Genomic DNA, 23094 nt, shown 5'->3' with positions numbered 1-23094 from the left:
GGTTTCTATCATGAATACGTACATAGACACAGAATGTCAAATCTTCTACCGTGGTCAACTCTGACGTCTATTTACATCAATATGCATATATATGATCTCCCTTGTCATCACTTACAGTATCACCCTTTTAATTTGGGCCAATAACACTAGTCGCAACTCGCAAATGCTATCAGCTATCCAGCCGTTGTTTTTCCTCTCCGGGCTCTTATACGACCATCTCACCACCATACATGCGCACCGTCAATGATCCTTCCGCCCTGTGGCTACGGTCAAGGGAGAAAGTGTGCTCCCCTGATGGACCACACGGGTGTTGCTCTCTGAAAGAACATTTCATATTTATATGCTACTGCAAATGATGGCGCATCACTGGAGACATTTTTATAACCGCGAATCATGTGACCATCAGTGGCTAATACAGCTTTGCATCACGTACTGGATAGGAGCGCGCGTGAATCCTAGGTTTTTACACAAGACCGAAATTAATACAGACGATGGCAGAGGCAGAATTAGGACCAGCTGATACAATACTCCTAATATAGATTACTAATCCAATGTAAGTGCAAGTGCTAGCAATCCACAGTCACCTTCCAGGAATCTTCTAGGGCAGGTCCCTCACACCCTCCCCCTCCACATCGCTTCGGCGCACTCTTCGCTTCCACTCCCCATCTCCCACCGGTGGGCCGGAACGCGAGCGCAGGCAGGCGCAGAAGCAGCAGCAGCAGCTTTCCTCACACAGCCTCACACAAGCCTACCCAAACAACAAGCAGAAAAAGGTAAAAAGCAGCACCATCAATTCCCATTACCTAATTACCGGGCTGCAGTTACATGCCCTGCCCGGCCTAGTAGCTTCCCCTCCTTTCTTCTCCCACCGCGCGCACCCCACCACGCCGATCGAAAACCCAACCCCCAACCCCTCCCTCGCGCTCGCTCGCAGCAAGATCCAAACGCGCGCGCGCGAGGCAGGCCGGTCAATGCCAGCGCGAGCCGCAGCAGCAGCAGCAGCAGCCCGCATCATCCCTCCTCTCTGGCTGTGGCGCTGGATTGGCTAGATTAGATGAGATCGCCTCCTCCTCCCCGGCCGGGCCTCGCGCGCGCGTGTCGTCTCCGAGCCGGTCAAAATTCGTTCTCGCATACGCGACGCGAGAGGGCGCACACACGCAAACACGCGCGCGGCGCGGCGCGCGCAGGTAGGTAGATAGATAGATGAGATAGATAGGCTCGTACCATACCACGGCTTGGGAGATAGATCCCGTCCTCCTCTCTCTCTCCGACTCTCCCTGTCTCCTCTCCTCCTATCTCTCTCTCGCTCGCTCGCTCGCTCGCTCTCCCGGCCCCCTCCCGCTGCGCGCCGCGCCGGCGGGACGACCGCATCGCCATCACATCTCCACGCCGCGTGCGACGGAGGCACGCTGGAAAAGGGGACGCGATCGAGGTGGACGCCGGAGGCAGAGGCGGAGCGGAGGGCGCCGCCGCTAGGGGGAGGTAGTAGTATCTACTAGATATATATGGAGTTTGCTACAACGAGTAGTAGGTTTTCCAAGGAAGAGGAGGAGGAGGAGGAAGGGGAACAGGAGATGGAGCAGGAGCAGGATGAAGAGGAGGAGGAGGCGGAGGCCTCGCCCCGCGAGATCCCCTTCATGACGTCGGCGGCGGCGGCGGCCACCGCCTCATCGTCCTCCCCGACATCGGTCTCCCCTTCCGCCACCGCTTCCGCGGCGGCGTCCACGTCGGCGTCGGGCTCTCCCTTCCGGTCGAGCGACGGCGCGGGAGCGTCGGGGAGTGGCGGCGGCGGTGGCGGCGAGGACGTGGAGGTGATCGAGAAGGAGCACATGTTCGACAAGGTGGTGACGCCGAGCGACGTGGGGAAGCTGAACCGGCTGGTGATCCCGAAGCAGCACGCCGAGAAGTACTTCCCGCTGGACTCGGCGGCGAACGAGAAGGGCCTTCTCCTCAGCTTCGAGGACCGAACCGGCAAGCTATGGCGCTTCCGCTACTCCTACTGGAACAGCAGCCAGAGCTACGTCATGACCAAGGGTTGGAGCCGCTTCGTCAAGGAGAAGCGCCTCGACGCCGGGGACACCGTCTCCTTCTGCCGCGGCGCCGCCGAGGCCACCCGCGACCGCCTCTTCATCGACTGGAAGCGCCGCGCCGACGTCCGCGACCCGCACCGCTTCCAGCGCCTACCGCTCCCCATGACCTCGCCCTACGGCCCGTGGGGCGGCGGCGCGGGCGCCTTCTTCATGCCGCCCGCGCCGCCCGCCACGCTCTACGAGCATCACCGCTTTCGCCAGGGCTTCGACTTCCGCAACATCAACCCCGCTGTGCCGGCGAGGCAGCTCGTCTTCTTCGGCTCCCCGGGGACGGGGATTCATCAGCACCCGCCCTTGCCACCGCCGCCGCCGCCACCTCCGCCTCCTCACCAACTCCACATTACGGTGCACCACCCGAGCCCCGTAGTCACCGCCGGCCTGCCCATGGTTGTCGACTCGGTGCCGCACGTCAACAACCCAGCGGCGGCATCGAAGCGCGTCCGGCTGTTCGGAGTCAACCTCGATAACCCACATCCGGACGGCGGCCAGTCGTCGAGCGGCCACGACGCCGGCCACGACGCCAATGCATTGTCGCTACGGATGCCCGGGTGGCAAAGGCCTGCACCATTGAGGTCGCTGGAATTGCCTCCACACATGCCGGCTGGTGCAGCTGGAGCGGAGTCCTCTGCCGCGTCGTCGCCGTCGTCATCGTCGTCATCCAAGAGAGAGGCGCACTCCTCGTTGGATCTCGATCTGTGAAGAGGGATCAGGCCACCTCGATCGATCGGGAGCGTACCAAAGGAAAGTTCAAAAAATCCTTCTTCCGTCTGCTGCCTTCTTCTACTTCTCCACCTTTTGCAATTCTCCATCATAACTTTGATCATAGAGTTAGCATAACTTTTGGTTTCCTTTTTTGTTTTTGGCCATTCACATTCTTATGTTTGTTTGAGAATATATAGAGAAAAATTAGGCGAATTAATGAATTATTAATGTTTTTATTTGGGTTTAGATATCTCATTCTTCTTATTCAAGCACCAAAGTACTATTGCGTTTTATTTCTTCGTGCTGTTATATTCCCATCCCGATTTTACTGGGTGATTCCTCGGCAGCTTGGAAGGTGAATCCTTTTTACCCTTACATATGATAACACACCTCCAAATTTGCACCCCCAAAGCTTTACGCTTCAAAGATCTGAATCATATCACCATAAAGTGCCATATGCTTGTCCTTATTGCATCATATATATATTTGTGCGATCTCTCTACTATCCTCCTAGATTGAAGTGGCAACACAATTCCCGAAAGACAAGGCGACCACATTGACGGAAGATTAAGGGAGCTGCGAACAGCACTCCAGTCCTCATGCATATACATATGGAGATAAGACACTTCTGGTACTTCAGGTCAGCCCTTTAAACTCTAAATTATCTCTTCCATTCTTTGTACTTCACTTCTCGTCATCTCTTACATTTAGTATGCGCTGAATGCTGGCATTGTTTTCATCTTCATGCCTTTTTGCCGGTGTGCTGAAGTCTTTTCGTTCAATTCTCTGTCCATAGATACTATAATATGTACCATCTGTTTGATCACGATCGATGGCATGGATCATGTGGTAGGCATGCACTAGGAAGAACAAATTAACTTTTTTTTTCTCCTTCTGTTGTGTTTTTTACCCAAGTCGAACAAAAAAATAACCCCCACAGTGGGCCAAATTACGTCTAGTTTGGATTGTCTGGGCCTTGAGTGGCATACACTCCAAGAGTTCTTTATGGTCTTGGCAGTCTGTAAAGAGGGGCACCGGGCACTTGCAACTGGCCTTAACTTCTTTGTACGTCTCTTAAGAATTTATGGGGGAGGAGGACCTCAGTTCTAACTTCTTACTGTTGCTGTAGGAGTAGGAACAGTGTTGTGCGTAGATGTACACATCTCTTGCAGTAGTAGTCTTGGTTGCTATTCTGTTCTTGTCCTTTTTGTGTACGAATCAGTAAGAGAGAGCATGTGTGTGCGTTTATGTATACACACAAATTTTCTTTTCTTCTCCCTCTTCTCCTTTTCACTGCAGTGAGTAGGTACGGCGTGTATGTTTGCTGGGAGCAACGGGGGCAATGACACCCACTGACTCGGCAATAGGTATCCATAACTAGCAAGGTGTAGGATGGGGATCCTTTTGCACAGGTAAGGCCAGAATAGATATATAGATGCTGTGCCTGCTTACAAAAGTACTTTTGGTCCATTGTATGCTGGAAAAAGGAGTGGGGAGTTATGGGGAGGTAAAAAGAAAAAAAAAAACAGAGAACGAGACTGTCTATATGTATATGTGTCTACTTGTTTTTCCTTTCCATTGCATGGTTTTTCTCTTCGTTTTCTTTTCTGACCATTCACTCCATCCATGTTGAACCTGCAATCAAGCTTATTTCTTCCACATGATGTTTGTTGACGCACCTGATTGGTGTGGTCTTTAGGAAACAAGAGAAATTTGACTATCTTTGAGAAAGTATCTTGAGGTATCTAATATGGAGGTACCATGTTTTGTATTAAAAAATATGGTATCTCTCGATATATTTTCAAGAATGGTAAAATTATCCTTCTCAATATATGTATATATATACCTTTTCATTCATCCAACATACTAGTAGTTTCTTAGTGCATATCTAGATTGTTTTGCTGTGCTTCCTTCCTCCATTCACAGTTACTCAAGAAGAAACGTGTGCCACTTTGTATAGACTCACTTCTGTGTAATCTTCTAATAGTGGTAAATCACAAAATATGTACATATATTATTTTGTATAGTTGGTCTAGATAAGAATGAGAAACTCAAGTATCTCTTATCTCATAATTTTGTCAGAGAACTAACTCATATCACTTTTGCATCAATTGCGCAATTCATTAATTTATTATATTTAAAAATAAATTGCATAAACATATATAGATATATTCAAGTAAAAGAATAATATATATGCTCTCTCCTTTTCTTAATATACAAAGTCAGTTAGTTCAGAAAAAAGAGAGTATTTTTTCCCCTAAGACCGAACAATTAGAAGTCATATGCAATCAATTTAGAAGTTTGGATTTTCGAAGGCAGAAAGAGAGTTCAGAAGTTCTCTGCATTGTTTTGCATGAAAACGTCATAAACAATGACTTGCCTGAACTAGCTTGCAATTCAACTACTGTCAGGAGCCAATCATACGGAAATCGACGGAAAACCTTTGCATGGGGATTATTATAATTGGGCACATCTTCAACCATAGGGAACTAAGGTTGTAGATTTACTACTAGTTAAGTAATTAATTACCTTCTCTTCTCAAACAACACAATTAATTCGTTTTTTTAGAAAAAACAAAAAGTCTTTGTTATATCGCAGCAAGTTTGTTACTGATTTTCTAAATCCAGTCAGGTGTCTATATATAGATAGATATGTAACATTTTGTTTTTTGATAGAAGAGTCATATGCTGTGTTGGTAGTAAGACTTTAGCATTGTTGACTACATGCTACAATTTTGCTGGAGGTTGGAGAACGAAATGTGTTGGGAGTTTTTGATAGTGCTAGACGGAAAAAAAAAAGGGACAACACTCAACCGTATTACATGCATGGACTATCTACAGTGAAACACATGTGTTAATTAATCATCTTCAAGAAATTATTTGTGCATATTTCTTCATTTTTCTTGATTCTTCATCCATATATGAGGAAAGGTTTTTATTGCTGAATATGCCAGAACTAGTAGTGGAAGATGTAAGCAATGTCATGTGTAGTGGTTAATAGATCTAGCGTATGATTTTTATCTATGTATCAACTTTTAAACAGCTGGTGGTTGTCTGCACACTGCTTAATGCACAATACTGATTTCAATATGCATTTGTAACATAATTATGGAAATGCTGGAAGCCTGGAACTACATATATGCAAATTATGTATCATGTTTAATGCACTTATTTCTTCTTTTCTATGTTAATATATAAGTATGGTTTACATAGCTCGTATCAGTATACTGTATAGTTCAACATATTCTAGATGATGTGATTTCCCATGCACACAATATATATATATTTGACAATATATTTCTCAAAAAAATATGAAAAAATGGTGTTGATCCATAAAAGCCATATTTGTTTGTTTTACAAAATGCATGCCGGTATGCAACACGTGTTCAAACTAGTAAATACTCAATCTACTAAAAATGATAAATTAAGTGGGGTATTGGTTGTTTATGCTACTTCAGATTGTATTAATAGATGATAGTAACATGCATGCATGTACATGTATGAGATTGAGAGGACAATCTATAGTACTAGTTTTATCCATTTATGATATGTAGATAATTGTATTTATCTATAGTTTCAACCTTTTTAAATGGAGTATGCATAGAATACTTTTGTAGTTAAAGTTTGTATATACCTGTCATACTACACTATACAGGGGCGAGCCAGGAAATTCTCAAACCTATTGCTGACCCATATGTTATATTATATATTTCCAAACTTTCCGTGGAACTGTCATATATATTCTAATTAGGATTATGGGTCCGAGTTAGCCTGGGGATCAAGCCCAAATTACATACTCCCTTCGTCTCAAGAAAAAAATAATCAAACTTTAGCTATAAATCTGAACATTTGGTTGTCCACACTCATAGTCAGAAGAAAAAATAAATCCTAGCTATGTATATGGACATAATTTGGCTATGTACACGGATATAGGGTATGTGTAGATAAAAACTACTAGAGTAGCAAGGGTTTGGTACAGATAGTACGTCCACAATCCTGATGGGAATAGCTAGAATTAATGAGTAGTAGCTAGCTAGCTAGAGTAGATGCAATCTGCAGGGTGCAAAAAAAAAACCATAGTGGTACTACTACGCAATTGTGGGGTCACTGGCTCACTGCCAAGAAAGTTTCACGTATAGTTGATCTCCCTAGGCATTTGGAGAATTATGTATTTAAGGGAGATGAGACATGATCACATGAAATGTGTAGTCATTGAGAACCTGATAAGTTGGTGTATATATGTATGCACCAGTCCAATGTATGTAGTGTTTGGCATGGAAAACTCCATCGTGCATACATACTTAATTGAATATCAACAAATTAAGGTTTCTACCATTTAATTACATATGTGTATTCCTGTGAGAAAGGAAGCACAGCAAGATATATAGCATTACAAAATTGTTGGTTGTGTTCTTGTAAAGTTTCATGAATAGATGATGTGTTAGGTAGCAAGGTGATGCTCGATGTCATTCCTCTTCTAGTAAGCTAATTAATGATCGCATAATGCGTTGTGTATGTGTGACACGTTAAGTGTCAGTAACCATACAATGCATGCTAGGCATATATCCCTTATTATCAACTAATGTGTATCTATTTCTTCTATCTTTGACTGATCTCTCTTAACCCTTCGTGCCAGGTCCAGTATCAACATATGTGTAGCTGTTTCTCATGGCATCATAATTGATTTTTCATGTACATTGTGCCGATGCTAGGAAACGACCGTCACAGTTAAGTTACCTTTTTCGTACTCCCCCATCCCCCTGCAGGCTCCCTTCCCATCCTCACCCCCAAAATCCCGAGGGAATCAGGAATTAATCATGCACTTCGTATCCATCTTGTTACATTGTTAAAGGTAGATATGTTTGTGCAAGCCTTTATTACTAGTAATGAAATCGTGAAAGACAGGTAGGAAATCTAATTGATTAGTAATTGACAACTACTCAAACATGAAGTAATCAGAACCGGTCACTGACAAACAGTTCGAGCTAAATTGTCCTTACCTTGGTGCTTTTATGTCCAAAAACTTCTATTCTCTCCGTTCCAGAATATAAAAAGTTTTAGATTTGGACACGGTTATTAAAAAGTAGGTACACCCTCCGTCCCATTTTAAGTGCAACTGTGAGTTTTCGTGTCCAATTTTGATCGTCCGTCTTATTTGAAAACTTTTTATAATTAGTATTTTTGTTGTTATGAGATGATAAAACATGAATAGTATTTTACTCGTGACTTATGTTTTTAAATTTTTTCAAAAATTATTCAAATAAGACGGACGATCAAAGTTGGGCGCGAGAAATCATGGCTGCACTTAAAATGGGACGGATGGAGTAGAAGTGAGGATTGTGATTGGATGAGTAGTAGAGGTAGGTGAGAAAATTGAATGGTGGAGGATTGTAATTGATTGGAAAGAGAATGTTGGTGGAGAAATTATATTTTGGGACAAATTCTAAAGGCTAAAAGTTGTTATATTTTGGGACGGATGGAGTTCCAAATATTGATATGGCATAAATAAGGATATATAGTTGTCCCATCTTTGGACCCACTCCTACATTGACTTGCAGATAATAGGGATAGAGTTCATGTTGTAGAAATCTTTCTTATGTGCAACATGTAGGTCCTAGTAATGAAATTACACACACTGCAAGAAAATGGGTAGTAGGATGGAACCATAAGGTGGATCCCACTATTTGTCCCAGCCATCACAATGAATCCATCATGTGACATGGTATGTGGAAATTATGGCCTAACACAAATGCTTTCATACAATTCCATGATTCCTCAGGTGAATCCATGTAATCTTTACTAAAACTTACAATATGTATCAAGACTTAAATGTCTTAGCCGATATTGCACAAGCTAGGTTGACACTCCGCTCAATTATATGGCGACATCCCTATAGTTGTCATCTTATAGGCTAGCACCTTGGATGCCAGGATGTTTTTCTTTTAAAAAAGAATTCTAGAAAAAAACAAGTTATATTATCCCTCTTATTTGGCATGGCAATGCCTTAAGCTGGGATCTGACACAATTTTAACTTCTAATGTCAACATCCACGTAACTTTAACTTCAAGTATTGGACTTCTACACAATTTTAAGATTGTAAAAAAAAAACACCTTTTCTATTGTTTTGATTTGTCTTTCGTACATACGTGTGGCTATGTGAGTACTGAGTATACTATATCTGCTCCTTGGTTATCATCTTAGTACAATTTGATTATATATACCGGAGAGCCAGCACACTGGCACGTACTACGTATATATGTATGCGATGAGCCAGCTTTCAGGAGCAATCAGTATAAGCCCACAGTACGCCGTACGCCGAGAGTCCAGATCTTGTGAGCAGTTGCACGCGGCGTACGAGTCCCTACAAGCTAGCATCACGGCGATCGACAAGTGGCCCAGCCATCCGTTGCCACATGTCCCGAAAGAACGTGCACACACTCAAAAAAAGGAGATGCATGCCGGCCGGTCGGCCGGCGTCCAGTTCTTCCTCTCCTGTCATGCATGCATGCGCGAGCTGATCCACGCCAGAAACTAAAAACTGCAAAAGGAAGGGTACACAGTTACGGCTAGCTAAGCTAGTCCATGCATGCTCAGGACATCTAGTCCAAGAGCAGGCTAGCTCGCAGCTTTAATTTATGTGCGTACGTTAGTGCTCCTATACCTACTTATATATACACACCACATGATGATCATCAGTACACTGCAGGCTTTTTTTTTTTCTTCAGATGTAGGAGTACACTCTCTATCCCTAAATCAAGTTTACTTTTATATATTAAGGGTGTGTTTAGTTCACGCTAAAATTGAAAGTTTGATTGAAATTGGAACGATGTGATGAAAAAGTTAGAAGTTTGTGTGTGTAGGAAAGTTTTGATATGATGAAAAAGTTGAAAGTTTGAAGAAAAAGTTGGGAACTAAACCATACCTAATTTACTACTCTCCTTCCCTAACAGATTCTAGGTATCCTAATTCACAGACAAAATCCCTTGTATTTTAAAGACGATGAGAGTACTCTAGCTATGAGATTTTTTCCTCATATTTACGCAGAAACACTATATTGAAATTTAATTTTGATTTGATATGCAACTCAAATTAATTGTAACATGCATATTAATTTTAAAAGTATATGGATTTTAATATATACAATTGCTACATTGGATTTTCAATGGACAATTTTACTTTCTATACAACTAATTATTGATCAATCTACACTGTTATAGTTTAAACCTTGGCACATTTTATTTTTTTTTCGTTTTTCCTTCTTCAATTACTATGCCTTCGTAGCAAATATGGTACCTCCTGTTTAAACTCGCCTATCTATCTAGCTATTTACCTATAACCGTAGTATACTCTAATAGAGCTCCCACTTAAACAAAAAACTATTGATTAGGTGGATTGTATGATCATGGCCATAGACTGTAGTATTGAGTGTTTCTTATTAAATAAAACATGCAACTAGGAATATCTTGTGGTCCTTATTTTTATTTTTATTTTTTACAAATTTTAATACTGTCAAAATTCAGAACAAAGAGTAAATATGAACCCAAATCAGAGACTCAATTTAGTAAATTTATTAATTTAATTATGAAATTCAAAATAATATTAATTAAGCAACTTGTAACTGACATGTGTACTCATCATTTAAGTCAAAGTCGTTAAGAAAAAAAGCAAATATTTAGCATATGATGAAAATTTAATAATTAGTGTAATATCCAACAAACAACTTCCAGGATTTAAAATGCCCCACAAAGATAGCATTATTACGGGCTACAACAGATCAGGGTAAGGTATATGCGTATTTTGTTGGAGCTTGCCAAATACACCTGGCCCTGTTTGAGAGAGCTTGTCCCAGCTGCAGCTTTTCCTAAAAGCTGCTTCTGCTAGAAGCTGCCCCAAATAGTCCACAGCTTCTGATTCTGAAAAATGAACTAAGAAGCCAGAAGCAAGAGAAGCTGGATTTCAGAGCTTTTCCAGATTCTCAGAAGCTGGCTACCAAACAGCTGCTTCTCAGAATTTAAAGCTCCCCCATACAGGCCCTAAGTGTTTTAATGTGGGGCACTATGTCTAGTCGTTTCTTTTCACTACTAATTTGTTGTTTGAGAATTGTTAAAACAAAGTTACTGTGGGACTGAGGTGTGTATGTACTTCCTCCTCCTAAAAAAAGTATAACCCAGGAGATATATCTAGACATGCAGGTTATACATCTCTACGATTTTTTTGGATGAAGGAGTACCTATAACTGTGGTCTAACATATCTTAACTGGCTTGACCGGAAATAAAATAGTACACATTATGGTGCGCGCGTTTTCGTCCCCGTCACGCACGTTTCCATATACCATCGCCGGAGAGGCAGTAATATCCTGCTGAATTTTTATCGCATGTCGGCATGCATGGACGGTGTACGACTAATCCACATCATGCATATTCATGTGTGATATATGCGATGTAAGCCAAAGTAAATTAGTACTAGTAGTAGTAGCAGCTGGCCACGTCGATGGTACTATGCATTAATAAGGTTAACTTGGTACGATAGGTACGACCACACATGACAGGGGATGAGTACTAGAACAAATCCAGACGAACTGGATACTATGGCCTTCTCAAAACAAAAATTTTTACACTGTCTAAATGTTTAAATGTTTAAACATATGTATGAAATATTAAATGTAAGAAAAAAATCAATTACGCATATGACATGTAAATTACGAGATAAATCTTTTAAGCCTAATTACGCTATGATTTGATAATGTAGTGCTACAGTAAACATTTACTAAAAACGGATTAATTAAGCTTAATAAATTTGTCTCGTAGTTTTCTGACGGAATCTGTAATTTGCTTTAAATATGTGTATACGTATATCCGATGTGAGAACCAAACCTAAAAATTTTCCCAAACTAAACAAGGCCTATATGTAGTAGCTTGCCAGCCGTACTAGTGTAGTATTTCTATACGGGTTTAAGCACTCCCTTCGTCTTATAAAAATCAATCTAATATTGGATATGACACATTCTAATACATATAGATTCGTTGTATTAGAATGTATCATATCTAATTTTAGATTTGTTTTTGGGACGGAGGAGTAGAAACTAGAAACTAAGGGGGAAATTATCATCATTATGCATATTAACAGTAATTAATTAGACGACACAGGGCAGGAGGGTGGGAGATCAGCCAGCAAGGCGGCCGGCCAGCCGAGCCGGCGGCAGCTCTGACACAACACAGTAATATATATTTTCTTGATTATTTTTGTTCATGACCGTAAGTCAGTAGTACAATAGAGAGATGGAGACAAAGCCGCATGGCAGATCAGGTGCAACACCAGGCAACAAACAACGCTGCCACGCAGGCGGCATGGCATGCATGCGCGCGCACAAGCTAGCAGCCGATCGACCGAGAGGAGAGGAGAGGGATATGCGCGCGGCGATCGAGACGATGCGATGCGATGCACCCACACACATGCATGCACAGATTGGAGAAACATGGCCGGCAGCCATACGATGATGTCATGATGGCGCTCCGTTCCTGATATACATTCCCGTCACGCCACGTACGCGCATGCGTTGAGGATGGGAGCTCGCGAGGACGACGATGGAGAGGATGGCCGTTGAGGAAAGTTGGGAGCATTTTGCCGAATGGGTAGGCGCGCGCGATGATAATAATAACCAGCTAGAGCCTAGAGGCTAGCTAGTAGCTAGAGCATATAGTGATATGTAGATACTCCTATCTCAAGGAAAAAGGTTTCTTCCCCCCAAAAAAACTGAAAATGACGACTCAGCGGAAAGAGGGATGGAGATGGCGAAGGACTCAAAGACGAGGAGATGCCATTGCCCATTGCCATCCATCTGATCTCCATCCAGGCCAGGGAAGTAGTAGGCTCCATTGATTAGTAGTTTGGGCAGCGGGGAGGAGGGAGAGGGGGCCCATCCGGAAAAGCCTAGCTAGCCTGGCACTGACACATGGGGCCGGCGCATGACACAGGACGACGCGCAGGGTGGTCCTCCACGCGTTAGGGCCGGAAATTATTGTAGTAAGACGAACGAACTATATATCCAGGGGCGCACACTGACGCGCGGCACAGTTGTTTCAAGACTTTCGATCCCGTGCACTGCTGCTGCTAGCTTCCCGCGTAGATAGTCTGAAAACATCGTCTCCGAAGTAGATTATGTGGCCAGTTAATGTTATCGATCATGGTAGTATTTGTGAACGCGTGTATGAAAACCTGCGCCCGAGAGGCTGTTTGCTGAAACATTAATTTGTACAGTATCGGTTTTGTTCGGTTAATCCTCCGGAGAAGGATTGGAGGGGATTGAGGTCTTGGGTTGAACAAGCCTGTGGTTGGTACATTCTACTAGTAGTTGGTATTGCTCCCGGAAATATATATACCGAAATTTGACAAATAAAAAAGTTCTGTATTTTGACAGGGAACTTCTAACCACCTTATAAGAGTGAGATGGTCATTTCCAAACCTGCTGGGTTAATGGGTTTAATTGAGTTGATGGTTATATTAATTTCCATAAACTTTTTAATTATTCGTAAGAAATTAATCTGAGGTGCAAAAATCCAGACGGAATAGTATATAGTGGGGCTTCCGGGGAGGCATCAACTGCAGGCCAAGCATTATTAACCTTTGCAGGTCCTCCAGCGAGTAGCCTAGCTACTTGACCGCCGAAATTCTATGCCCCAGCGAGGGCAATGATCTGCTGCAGGTTGGTTTGTGGCTGCACCACTCCACGAATTACCACTGATTATTATATTATGTCTCCAATACTCATGTTGTACACTGTGTACGCTGTCAGTCCTGAGCCCTCGCAACAAAAAAAACAACAATAAAACCGCCCTGGTTTCACGTAGGTAACGTATTCAATTCCACGGTTCGGAGGCCCGGAGCTGCCATGTTAGGCACTTGCACATACACAGTGCGCTGCGCGGCGCGAAGCATGCAGCAGCGCAGGCAAAGTACTCGGTGCCATGCATGCCACCCCTGGGTTAATTTACGTACGCCCACCAGGCGAGCGAGATCGAGAGATGGGCGCGCGCAGTCAGGCGCATGCAGATTGCAGAAGCAGCTGCAGCAGCATCAGCTGCAGATCGATCAGAGCCCCCATCGCATGCATGCGTTGTTGCTTTCATGAACAGGGCTCTCCTCCTTGCCCCCTAGCTCCCACCATCTAGCCATAGCGAAGAAGCCCAGTAAAATGATTTGATCTTTTTTTCTCCTCCCCTCTCTCCCCCATTAGATCGATTGATCGATCGATCAGAGAGCGCCTTTTGATTGATCTCGCGCGCTCGCGGGCCGCAGTTGCAGCAGGCAGGGCGCAGGTGGGGGACCCGAGGTAGCTTAGCTGCTAGTAGGACGACGTACGCCCCGCGCGCCCGCAGGCTTTTGCATGTCGCGCGCTGGCTTGGCTCGCTAGCTTGGAAAGCGCTGGCCGGCAGAGCTCAGCTCGCTACCAGCCACGCCGCTGCAGCAGTTCACCACCACACCCCCCTCCTCTTGATGCCCTCGATCTCCCCTCCTGTTTACCGTTTTCTCCGCCGCGTACTTTGTTACTACCGCGGCACCCCCCCTGCACCTGCACAGCTAGCTGCACTGCGCCCCCACTGCCCCTGTCTGTCTCTCACACTGCTCACAGGGGGAGCAGCTTCACGGGCAGGTGAAACAAGCCTTGCACATATACAGCGCACAGCTATTAATTAATCAGTTAGCTCTCTGCTGATTTGCTAATAACTGAAGTAAAGCTTCATTTAATCGTGTATATAGCTGTACTGAAGACGACGCCTGAGCTAATGTGATTGCAACGTGAGACACGGACGGATGCGAGTGTGTACTGTCCGTGCTTGGTGTGCATCGTCAGAGAGAGAGGATGCAAACGCAAATGCCCCTGATGGCGACGTAACGTGGATGCAAGTGCAGCTTCGCGACGACCTGTGCGTACTGCAGTGCGGCGTCACCTATCTCGTGGGCGCTTTCTTAGATTAGTATCCGTTACTGGTTCCTGAAGTAGACCATGCGGGGTAAAGCGGCGACAGCGTTCGCTGTCGAGCAAGCTAAGCCCCAAGGGTTCTTGACACTTGAGGTAACAAATGGAGAGAAAAAAGAAAGTGTGTGTGTAGCTCGGGTCGCCAAAAAGCAAAGCCACATTCGATGCTCCCACATCGACGGTTTCGGTAATGTCCAACAACTACGGGTTCGGAATCCGTTCTGTCGCCGCGTTATCGATGATGATTGATGGATTGATTTTGAGAACTCGAAGGATCACCGAACCTAGTATTTCTAGTGTAGTACTTGTTGCCCACAAAAGAAGAGACGGACTCGACGGGGCCCTGTACGCAACTAGGCCGAGGTGGCTACCGGCCTACAGCCTGAGCTGACTATATATGGGCCTCGGTGCCACAACATTATGGCCCATAAGGCCCAACAATGAAACTATTTGGGCCATTTTGGGCCTAGGGTTATGGCCCACGCCACAAGCCCACAAGACGCCGTGGGCACTAGCCACCGCCCACCGCCCACCGCGCCGTCGTATAACTCTCTCCATGTCTTGCTGAGGAAGAAGAAGCCGACCAGCGCGCAGCTTTGACGCGGAAGAGTTGGAGGGAGCCGCCGCTCGCCGGAGATCATGGACTCGTTCTCGTCGCCGTCGTCGGCGGGGTCGACTGCGTCCACGGAGCATCTCATGGAACAGATCAAGGCCCAGCTCGCGCAGGCCTACGCGCAGGAGTTCCTCGAGGTGAGATTACTGGAGCCTTCCTCGGATCGACGGTATTATCAGTTTGTGGGTGTGCGCATCTGTAGAGGATTCTCTTCTGTGCTGGATTTCAAATTGGAGCTCTTAAGGTGAAACCAATTGATTTATCCTTTTAGCTTGGCACCGGTTTGAATCCCCAAATCTCGCGTCTAATTAGGGGCGATGCAATGTTTTTTTTTTTTTTGAAAGGAGGGCAAAAGCTTTGCCTCGTATATTGATAGAGATGGAGAAAATACAGAGCGATAGAATTATGTACAGGGCTAGTCTAAAAAAGAACTAAGCCCGCAAAAGGTGATGGTTAAGTGGTATCTCCTAAGATTCCGAACTCTTGAAGCTTAGAGGCTCCTGCTTTGACCCATGCCCGACCTTCCTCTTTTATCTTGGCGAGGATGGATGCCGGTGGCAATGCAGTGTTTCGAAAAATTCTTGCATTTCGCTCACACCATATTTCCCAGGAGACCAAGATCACCAGAGTACGCAGGGGAATGCGGGGGTTGTTGGGAGAATCTACCACAAGGTTCCACCATTGTTCTACCGAGTCGCAATCGCTCCATTTGATCATTTGGAGGTCGGTTTGAGTATAGGGGCAATGCTATGAGAGCTCTAGTTTGATTGAATATGCTTGCCAAATCAGTACCATGCGAACATGTTGTTTTGGCTAGTGTTGCGTAAAATCTGTTTGATTAAGCCTCAATTGGAACAAAAAAAAAAACGTGCCACAATGCCACTGTTTTGCGGTAGGTTTGGACTTTGGAGAAGATCAAGCACAGCTGACTGTGTTTGCTTAAGTTAATTTAGCTTGTGGTCTTGAAACCTTTTGGTTTGCAGCTCTGTGCATTGTTTATCCGTTGTTCACGATCAGGTTTCTACAGAGCTTTGTTGCCGTTGTTCACAATGGTCAATTTGCCATTAACTTCTCTTCAACGCAAATTCTTAATTGATATAGTTTCTTTAATTTACCTTACCTCAATCATAACCATGCTTAGTTCTTCAGGAACATCAGGGTGCATTGGCCCTGTTTTGATTATGTAGGAAAGTAGATCCCACCCTTCTTATCTTCTTCTTAAAGTTATACACTTATACTGTGTACTTCTGTAGGTTCAACTATGCTCCTTAAGAGCGCTACCAGACTGTTACTTCTATCATTTCACACTTCAAACTGAACATCATGGCTTGTTATCTCTGTAAAGGCGAAAATATCATCTGCAAAGTGATCAAATATAGCATTTGTTTCCTAGTAAATCCAAATTGAATACCTTTGTTTTCATTAGATGGATGCCATATAGCATTCCGAACTGTCATACAAACCAAAGAGAATATTGTTACTTAGACTGATTGCTAGCTTAACTAATTCCTACTTCCTAGTTTAGTATTATTGTTTTTAAATTTTGTTGATTCATGGAACCAAGGATTTTACATAAATACATTAAGAGCTTGACAGCAAACCTTATTCCTTCTTTTTGTACCAGAACTATTTAAAGGGATTTTTTCTTTTGCTAACCTCAAGACATGTGTGCGTGTATTTGTGCTATGAAAACAAGGGACATGAACACATCTGTGTTAGGATTTTGCATTTCTGATTCATGGGATGTGTGGTCCATATTGGACTGTTTATAGTGCACTATTCTAGTGTACAGCTGATGCTGAAGTGCTGAACCCTTGTTCAAAACTGCTTCAAACTGAAAATCACCCTTAAAACTGCTTTCCATTCATGAATGCCTTTCTTCTGATAGATGTCTCTAATCGGTATGCAGTTATGTATGTTCAAACTGGATGCTTTCAGTCTAGTTATAAAATCATCTTCAATTTTTATATGTTTCCAATTAGATACCGAAAGAAACAATTTTAGTTTGTAACACTAGCAATGATCAGCTAATGTATACCTTTGAAGTTTTCCTGTTCAATACCAAGTTGAATTTATGTCAGTTTTTTTTAGTATGACTATCACCAATTTTGTTTAGGAGCCTAGCGGCCTAGTGAGCAATGGCTTGTAGACATACAGAAGGGTTGCTGTTTACATCTGATAGCTGAAATACATAATATTATATCAATTGAGACGGTTTAACGATCTGCATTGATAAGCTTTACTGAATATTCTGTATGATATACTTATTTTCCAAATTTGATTCAGTGTTCCAATTGGCTCAGCATGCTTTACCTTGCCCTTTTTGGGGTTGAATGTGATGAGCAAGTCTCTGAATCTTGTATCAGTCCAACTATCTAGTCAATCAGGGAGACACTGACTTAATTTAATTGTAGTGCATAATCTTCCAGTTTCTAATTGTGTGTAGACTATATCTCATCGGTTTGTTTGTCCATGGTGAAACCCAGGGGATGAAATTTAAATGGTAAAAGTTGTAGCACTGGAGCAAAAAGACATGGAGTAGATATAAGTTTGTCATGTCATTGTTGAAACTAGAAAGCATTATACTTGCATGACCAGATGTACCACATACGTCCTTATTTCACATTAACTGTCTAGAAAACTACATTTAGGTATGTATTGATTTTGGGATGCTTACATTTTTCTTCTTGATGTTGCAGACTGTTGGAAACAAATGCTTTGCAAAGTGTGTCACTAAACCAGGAACAAGCTTGAGTGGAAGTGAGAGTAGCTGCATATCACGGTGTGTTGATCGGTACATTGAGGCAACTGGTATTGTCAGCCGTGCTTTGTTCAGTTCGCAGCGCTAGGAAGCATTCAGGAATTTGATGGCTCTCAATGGTTTCTTAGGATGATGAAAGTGAACCTATCAGAATATGGCATCCATCTTTTATTTTTTCTGCCATTTGTCTTCTAAGAAAGTGCTATGCTTTTCTGCATACTAATTTAGAAAAGGCACATGGTGATAAACCATAAATGTGCAATATTTTTGTATTTAAGTTCATGCAATTGTTCATGGTCTCTTTTCATCCTTTGATGGAGAAATGCACCAATGGATTTGTGTGCAGGCTATCATATGCCATCGCGGTTTGCAGCACTAAGTTCCCTGTAGACCTTGCTTGAAATTTGGGTTAACAATGGCACAGCTTCCCTGAAGCTGGTCTAGACAAATAACCTGTGTACTGAACTACTGATAATTGTGCATGACTGTCCTATGCCCTTAACCTTTCTGATGAATACTGCAAGTGTCTGTCCTTCTTGTTTGTAAAGTTTGCAGCAGCTACCTTCTCCGAGAAATATTTGCGACGCAGACCCAATTCACCAAGGTTGAGAGGGAAGATCTAGGGAAGCATAAAGATGGAAGAGTAACCCGGTAAGTACATCGGAGCTTATTGCGCTCCATACTCTTCTGTATTGCGGAGGTTTGCAGCAATTATAGACGGGCTTTTGACAGTTTGAATGTTTCACAGGCTTCACTGGGACGGTGAAATTTGCTCCGAACCTTAACACGGGCATCATAGATCCTCTTCATTCAAGGTGAATGAGATGGTGGTGCAGCTCTGCAGTTAGCTCTCTCTTCAAGGAAGATGGTGATGCAGCGTCTTGGGCGACATGGAGATCATCTGCAGCAGGCTCGAGCTCGAGAAATGTCTCTTCGAGGGATATCTCAATCTTGCTGCTGCTCCCGATGTTGTTCCTCACGATCTGCATCAGCTCCTTGGCGACGCCGAGCATGCAGAGCCCGTTCTGGGCGCTCAGCATGTACATCACGGCGAGCTCGAACATCTTCCTCACCTCCTCGTTCGGCGCCGGCAGCTGCTTCCCGGTGAGGAGCGTCGGGTCGATGACCTCATGAAGCCTCCCTTCCCTCAGCTTGGGCGCAACCGAGTCGAACGGATGCTGGTGCTCAGCCCCGTCAGCAGCTCCAGCGTACCGCCGGCGAAGTGCTCGTGCACCGGGTTGCTGGAGTTGGGGCAGAAGCCGACGGCGCGGGCGATGTTCCGGTGCGAGACCTCGGAGAGGAGCTGATCCTCTGCACCGCGACCACGGTGCCGTGACTGCCGTCGTCGAGAACGGCGTGGACCGTGACGTCCACGACGTTGACGACCTTGTCGGAACCTCTTGGTCACCTCGTCCTGTCGTCCAGCTGCTCGTACGTGAACTGCCTCGCGTTGCACGCGCCCCCGAGGATCTTGGGGATGCACGCCGGGTCGATGTCCCAGTCCTATAGGGTGTCCTTGGAAGGCTGCCGCGAGGAAGAAGAGCGAGACGAAAGAACTTATCCGTGGAATGGGGATCAGCTAGTGGAGATTGATGGGCAAATGCGACCAATCAATGGAACGCATGGAGTGTGTAATTACCGGCAAGAGCAACTGACTTCTTGGTGCAAAACCTTCCCTGGCAACACTCCATGCCGCAGAAGTGGTTGTAGGACCCCCGCGTCGCTCTCGTGCGGGCGGCTCGGGGGGGGGGGGGGGGGGCGAAACCCTAGCCGCCCGCGCCGCCACACCTCCTCCTCTTTCTCCACCTCGCCGCCATTGGAGCACGTCAGCGGTGAGCCAGGAAGGCGGCGGCGAGGCCTTCCACTTTGGCGACCCTTTCCTTGGCGCAAGGAAGGCGGAGTTGAGCTAACGACACCTACCACCACGGTCGGAGGCGACGACGGCGAGGCGCCTCGGGGTGGTGGCGGATCCGGTGCTTCTGTAGCTGGATCTGGCTGCCCCACGTCTAGTTCGGGCGGCGCAACGGCCAGGGATCGGCTGCAGCGCGCGGTGGGCCGTGGGGCGTCGCGGGCCAGCGCAGGGCGGCGACGCGGCATGGCCTGGGCGGAGGACGGTAGATCCAACGCCCTGTGGCCGGATCTGGCCGCCCCACGCTCGGCGCGATGGCCGGGGCTCGGAGGCGGCGCTTGTGTCGCGGCACGGCGCAGGCGTCGGTGGGGCGCTGTGGCCCAGCGCACGGTGGCCATCTGCGGTCGGGTGACGGCCTAGGGTAAGCGTGGCGTGGCCTAGGCAGACGGCGGCGGTGGCCCTCCCGGAGGGCGTGGCCAGAACATGGCCCATGGTCGGCGTGATGCGGCATGGGCGGTCGGACGGCGACGGTGAGGTGGTTCGCTCGGAGACTGCAGTCTGGCCATTTGGTGCAGCGGTGGTGGCGTTGGGGTGTACATGGCAGTTCGTATGCCCCGAGGCTGGGTGTAAAGGGAGTGATGGCAGTGCTAACGGAGCTAGTGGCGGTGGGTCGTCTTCCTCGTTGCCGGTCTGCACCCTCACTCTTCTCACTCTTCCTGGAGTTCCTCCCCTTCTCTTTGGGGAGTTCCTATGTTGGATTGAGGTGGCAGTTGGTTAGCGAGGGGAGCTCAGAGCCTCAGACCACCGACGCGACGCCGTCCAGTTCCAGGCTCTCCTTCAGCCAAAACTGGCAAGGAGGCCGGCGAATGGCGGGATGGAGGAGGCATGGGCCAGTTCCTAGAGGTTTCTCCGACCTCGACAGCTTATGTTGAGTTTTTTTTCTTTTAACTTCATTCCTTCTTAATATACTTGGATGACCTTCCAGGTGAAAAAACACTCCCTGTCGTCACTTTCCTGCCCAGAATTGCTGCAGGCTAAACATGCATACAAGCAAACATTAAGTATTTGAATTCGAAAGTTCTCGGACTCACAGTGATTGCTCGCGTGACACACGGCGGGCACAATCATGGAGAGTATACATGTGCCTTTTGAGCAGACAGTGCCCCGTGCAAAACCGTCCCCGATGAGGTCGGTGTCGTATGCACACCACATGCCACCGCGCACCGCCGTGGCATTGACGAGGACCACACCATCAGCGCAAGTCACCATCTCGCTGCCCTTTGGCACGTTCCACTCTACCTCGACCCCCCTCACAATACCTAGCGCCACTCCTGCCGCGGCCGACCAGTTCTTGACCCAGCTCGAAAACTCCCGGCATTCGAACTCTGTGAAAGCCCACATGCTGCTGTCGGACAGTGGATAGCAGCACTCTGACTTAGCACTAGCCGCGGCGCGGCCGCAGGTAGCAACTTCTTTGCAACTGACGCGACAAAGGGAGGAGTCCTCGCAGGCGTAGAGGCGGAGAATGTTGGCCGGCCCGGCGTGACAGCAAGAAAGGGCACGGCATTGAGAGCGGTCGCCGGGGAGGATGGACAGGAGAACACGGCGTAGGCGGGGTCGCACGGGGACGGCGATGCGGGAGCGTAATCGAGGAGGTGGGAAACTCTTTAAATAGAAATTAACCCAATTATCTAGACAAGAAAACCCAGTCGTTGATGTTTTTTCTGATGAAAAGAAGCCTACTTTGGATTCCTCAACCACAGGTTGAGTTTCATTTGCGTCCCCTAACTAATGCAAATCGAATCTCTCGATGCTTTGAATGACGGTTCCATCTTACATGACGTCAGGTGGCATGCTGACTAAGTATTTATCTAACGTGACGCTTACTTATAACATAACAACTTAAAAACGTGGGTCCCATATGTTAGTCACAAGAAAAAAAAATCATGGGTTCACATGTTAGCCCTTTATTGTTTCTTTTCTCTCTGCTTCCCTTCCTCTATCTATCTCTTGCTTATCCCTCTGTCGCTCTATAGCCTGCCGGTGGCCGGCTAGAAGCCGCAGCAGCAGCTTCTAGATAAGTGGCGGGAGGAAAGAAAGGAGATGAACAAAAGCAAAATTCTTTGCATTAAATCAATCGTTCTGGAGGCGCTAAGGATTTGGAGCTGCCAAGAGCACAAAAGGAAGTGACGCTCTCCATGTAGGTGGTGGCGTTGCTCATCTCGTTCGCTTCGGCTGCTTCCTTTCAACCATCGTCCCCTTGGTCGTTCCTTTTCTTTTTTTTTTTCTGATTGTTATGTCTAGCATCAGCAAGGCCAGATCTTTAACCCTTTGTTCATGAAAAAGAACTTATGTTCGTTCTTTTAAAATGAAAAAGGACCCCTCTTTTCCCAAGTTTACGAATAGTTTATTACTTTATACTACCTTGTTTTTAAGTGCCGCAAAGCTAATAGTGATTTTATTAGACTTGTAATTGTAATGGTTGAAAGTAATACCCCGTTTCAAAATATAGCAATATAATACTGTAAAACGTATCATATCACTATGAATTTAAACGTATATTATATTCTGATTTATAGTGGTAGGATATGTCTCATCTGATACTATATTACTATATATTACTATATTTTAGGACGAACGCATTATTATTTTTTTTAACAAAGCAGCACAAATGCTAGGGACATTCTCCATTTTAGAAAGTATAAAGGGCAATAGGCCGCACTTACTGGAACCTACATTCATTTTTCTGAGCATCTTCCAGGGGGCAGCCACTAGACAGCACCTCCCTACAGGCCTATAAGAAAGAAACGGTTCTGCTGGCTGTGTTTTATACTCATCTTTTCAACTTTTGCTCTTTTATTTTTCACGTATATGTTTTTCTCAACTGTTAAACGGTATATTTTATTAAAAAATTCATAAAAAACTGCTTAAAAAATTATATCAATTTATTCTTTTAGTTTTATAAAACTAATATTTAATTAATTATGTGTTAATTCATCATTTCGTTTTTACGTACAAATAAAGGGTTCACAATCCTTTGCACCAAACACAGCTTAAAAAAAGGTCGATGATCAACCAAGGCAGTTTTCTTGCTAGGTTGCA

The 23094-nt window shown here is 45.3% G+C and overlaps 2 protein-coding genes across 2 annotated transcripts; both read left to right on the top strand.

The window, feature by feature from the left end:
- The first annotated feature begins 842 nt into the window (after positions 1-842).
- On the top strand, positions 843-5593 carry LOC127771983 (B3 domain-containing protein Os04g0581400-like). Its single transcript, XM_052297948.1, has one exon. The coding sequence runs from the start codon at positions 1506-1508 to the stop codon at positions 2787-2789; it is 1284 nt and encodes a 427-aa protein (XP_052153908.1). The 5' UTR covers positions 843-1505; the 3' UTR covers positions 2790-5593.
- Positions 5594-15298: 9705 nt separating this feature from the next.
- LOC127769610 (mitochondrial import inner membrane translocase subunit Tim13-like) lies at positions 15299-18518 on the top strand. The gene is made up of 2 exons (XM_052295209.1): positions 15299-15519; positions 18082-18518. The coding sequence occupies exons 1-2, from the start codon at positions 15409-15411 to the stop codon at positions 18229-18231; spliced, it is 261 nt and encodes an 86-aa protein (XP_052151169.1). The 5' UTR covers positions 15299-15408; the 3' UTR covers positions 18232-18518.
- Positions 18519-23094: the final 4576 nt, after the last annotated feature.

Source organism: Oryza glaberrima, chromosome 4 (assembly GCF_000147395.1).
Source record: "Oryza glaberrima chromosome 4, OglaRS2, whole genome shotgun sequence".
In the NCBI taxonomy this organism is placed as follows: Eukaryota; Viridiplantae; Streptophyta; class Magnoliopsida; order Poales; family Poaceae; genus Oryza; species Oryza glaberrima.
The sequence above is the reverse complement of the archived record's forward strand: the minus strand, read 5'-3'. Positions and strand labels throughout refer to the sequence as shown.

Coding starts and splice junctions, on each gene's coding strand:
- LOC127771983 (XM_052297948.1), top strand. CDS start 1,506: ATGGAGTTTGCTACAACGAGTAGTAGGTTTTCCAAGGAAGAGGAGGAG.
- LOC127769610 (XM_052295209.1), top strand. CDS start 15,409: ATGGACTCGTTCTCGTCGCCGTCGTCGGCGGGGTCGACTGCGTCCACG. Junction 15,520..18,081: donor ACGCGCAGGAGTTCCTCGAG/GTGAGATTACTG, acceptor TTGATGTTGCAG/ACTGTTGGAAACAAATGCTT.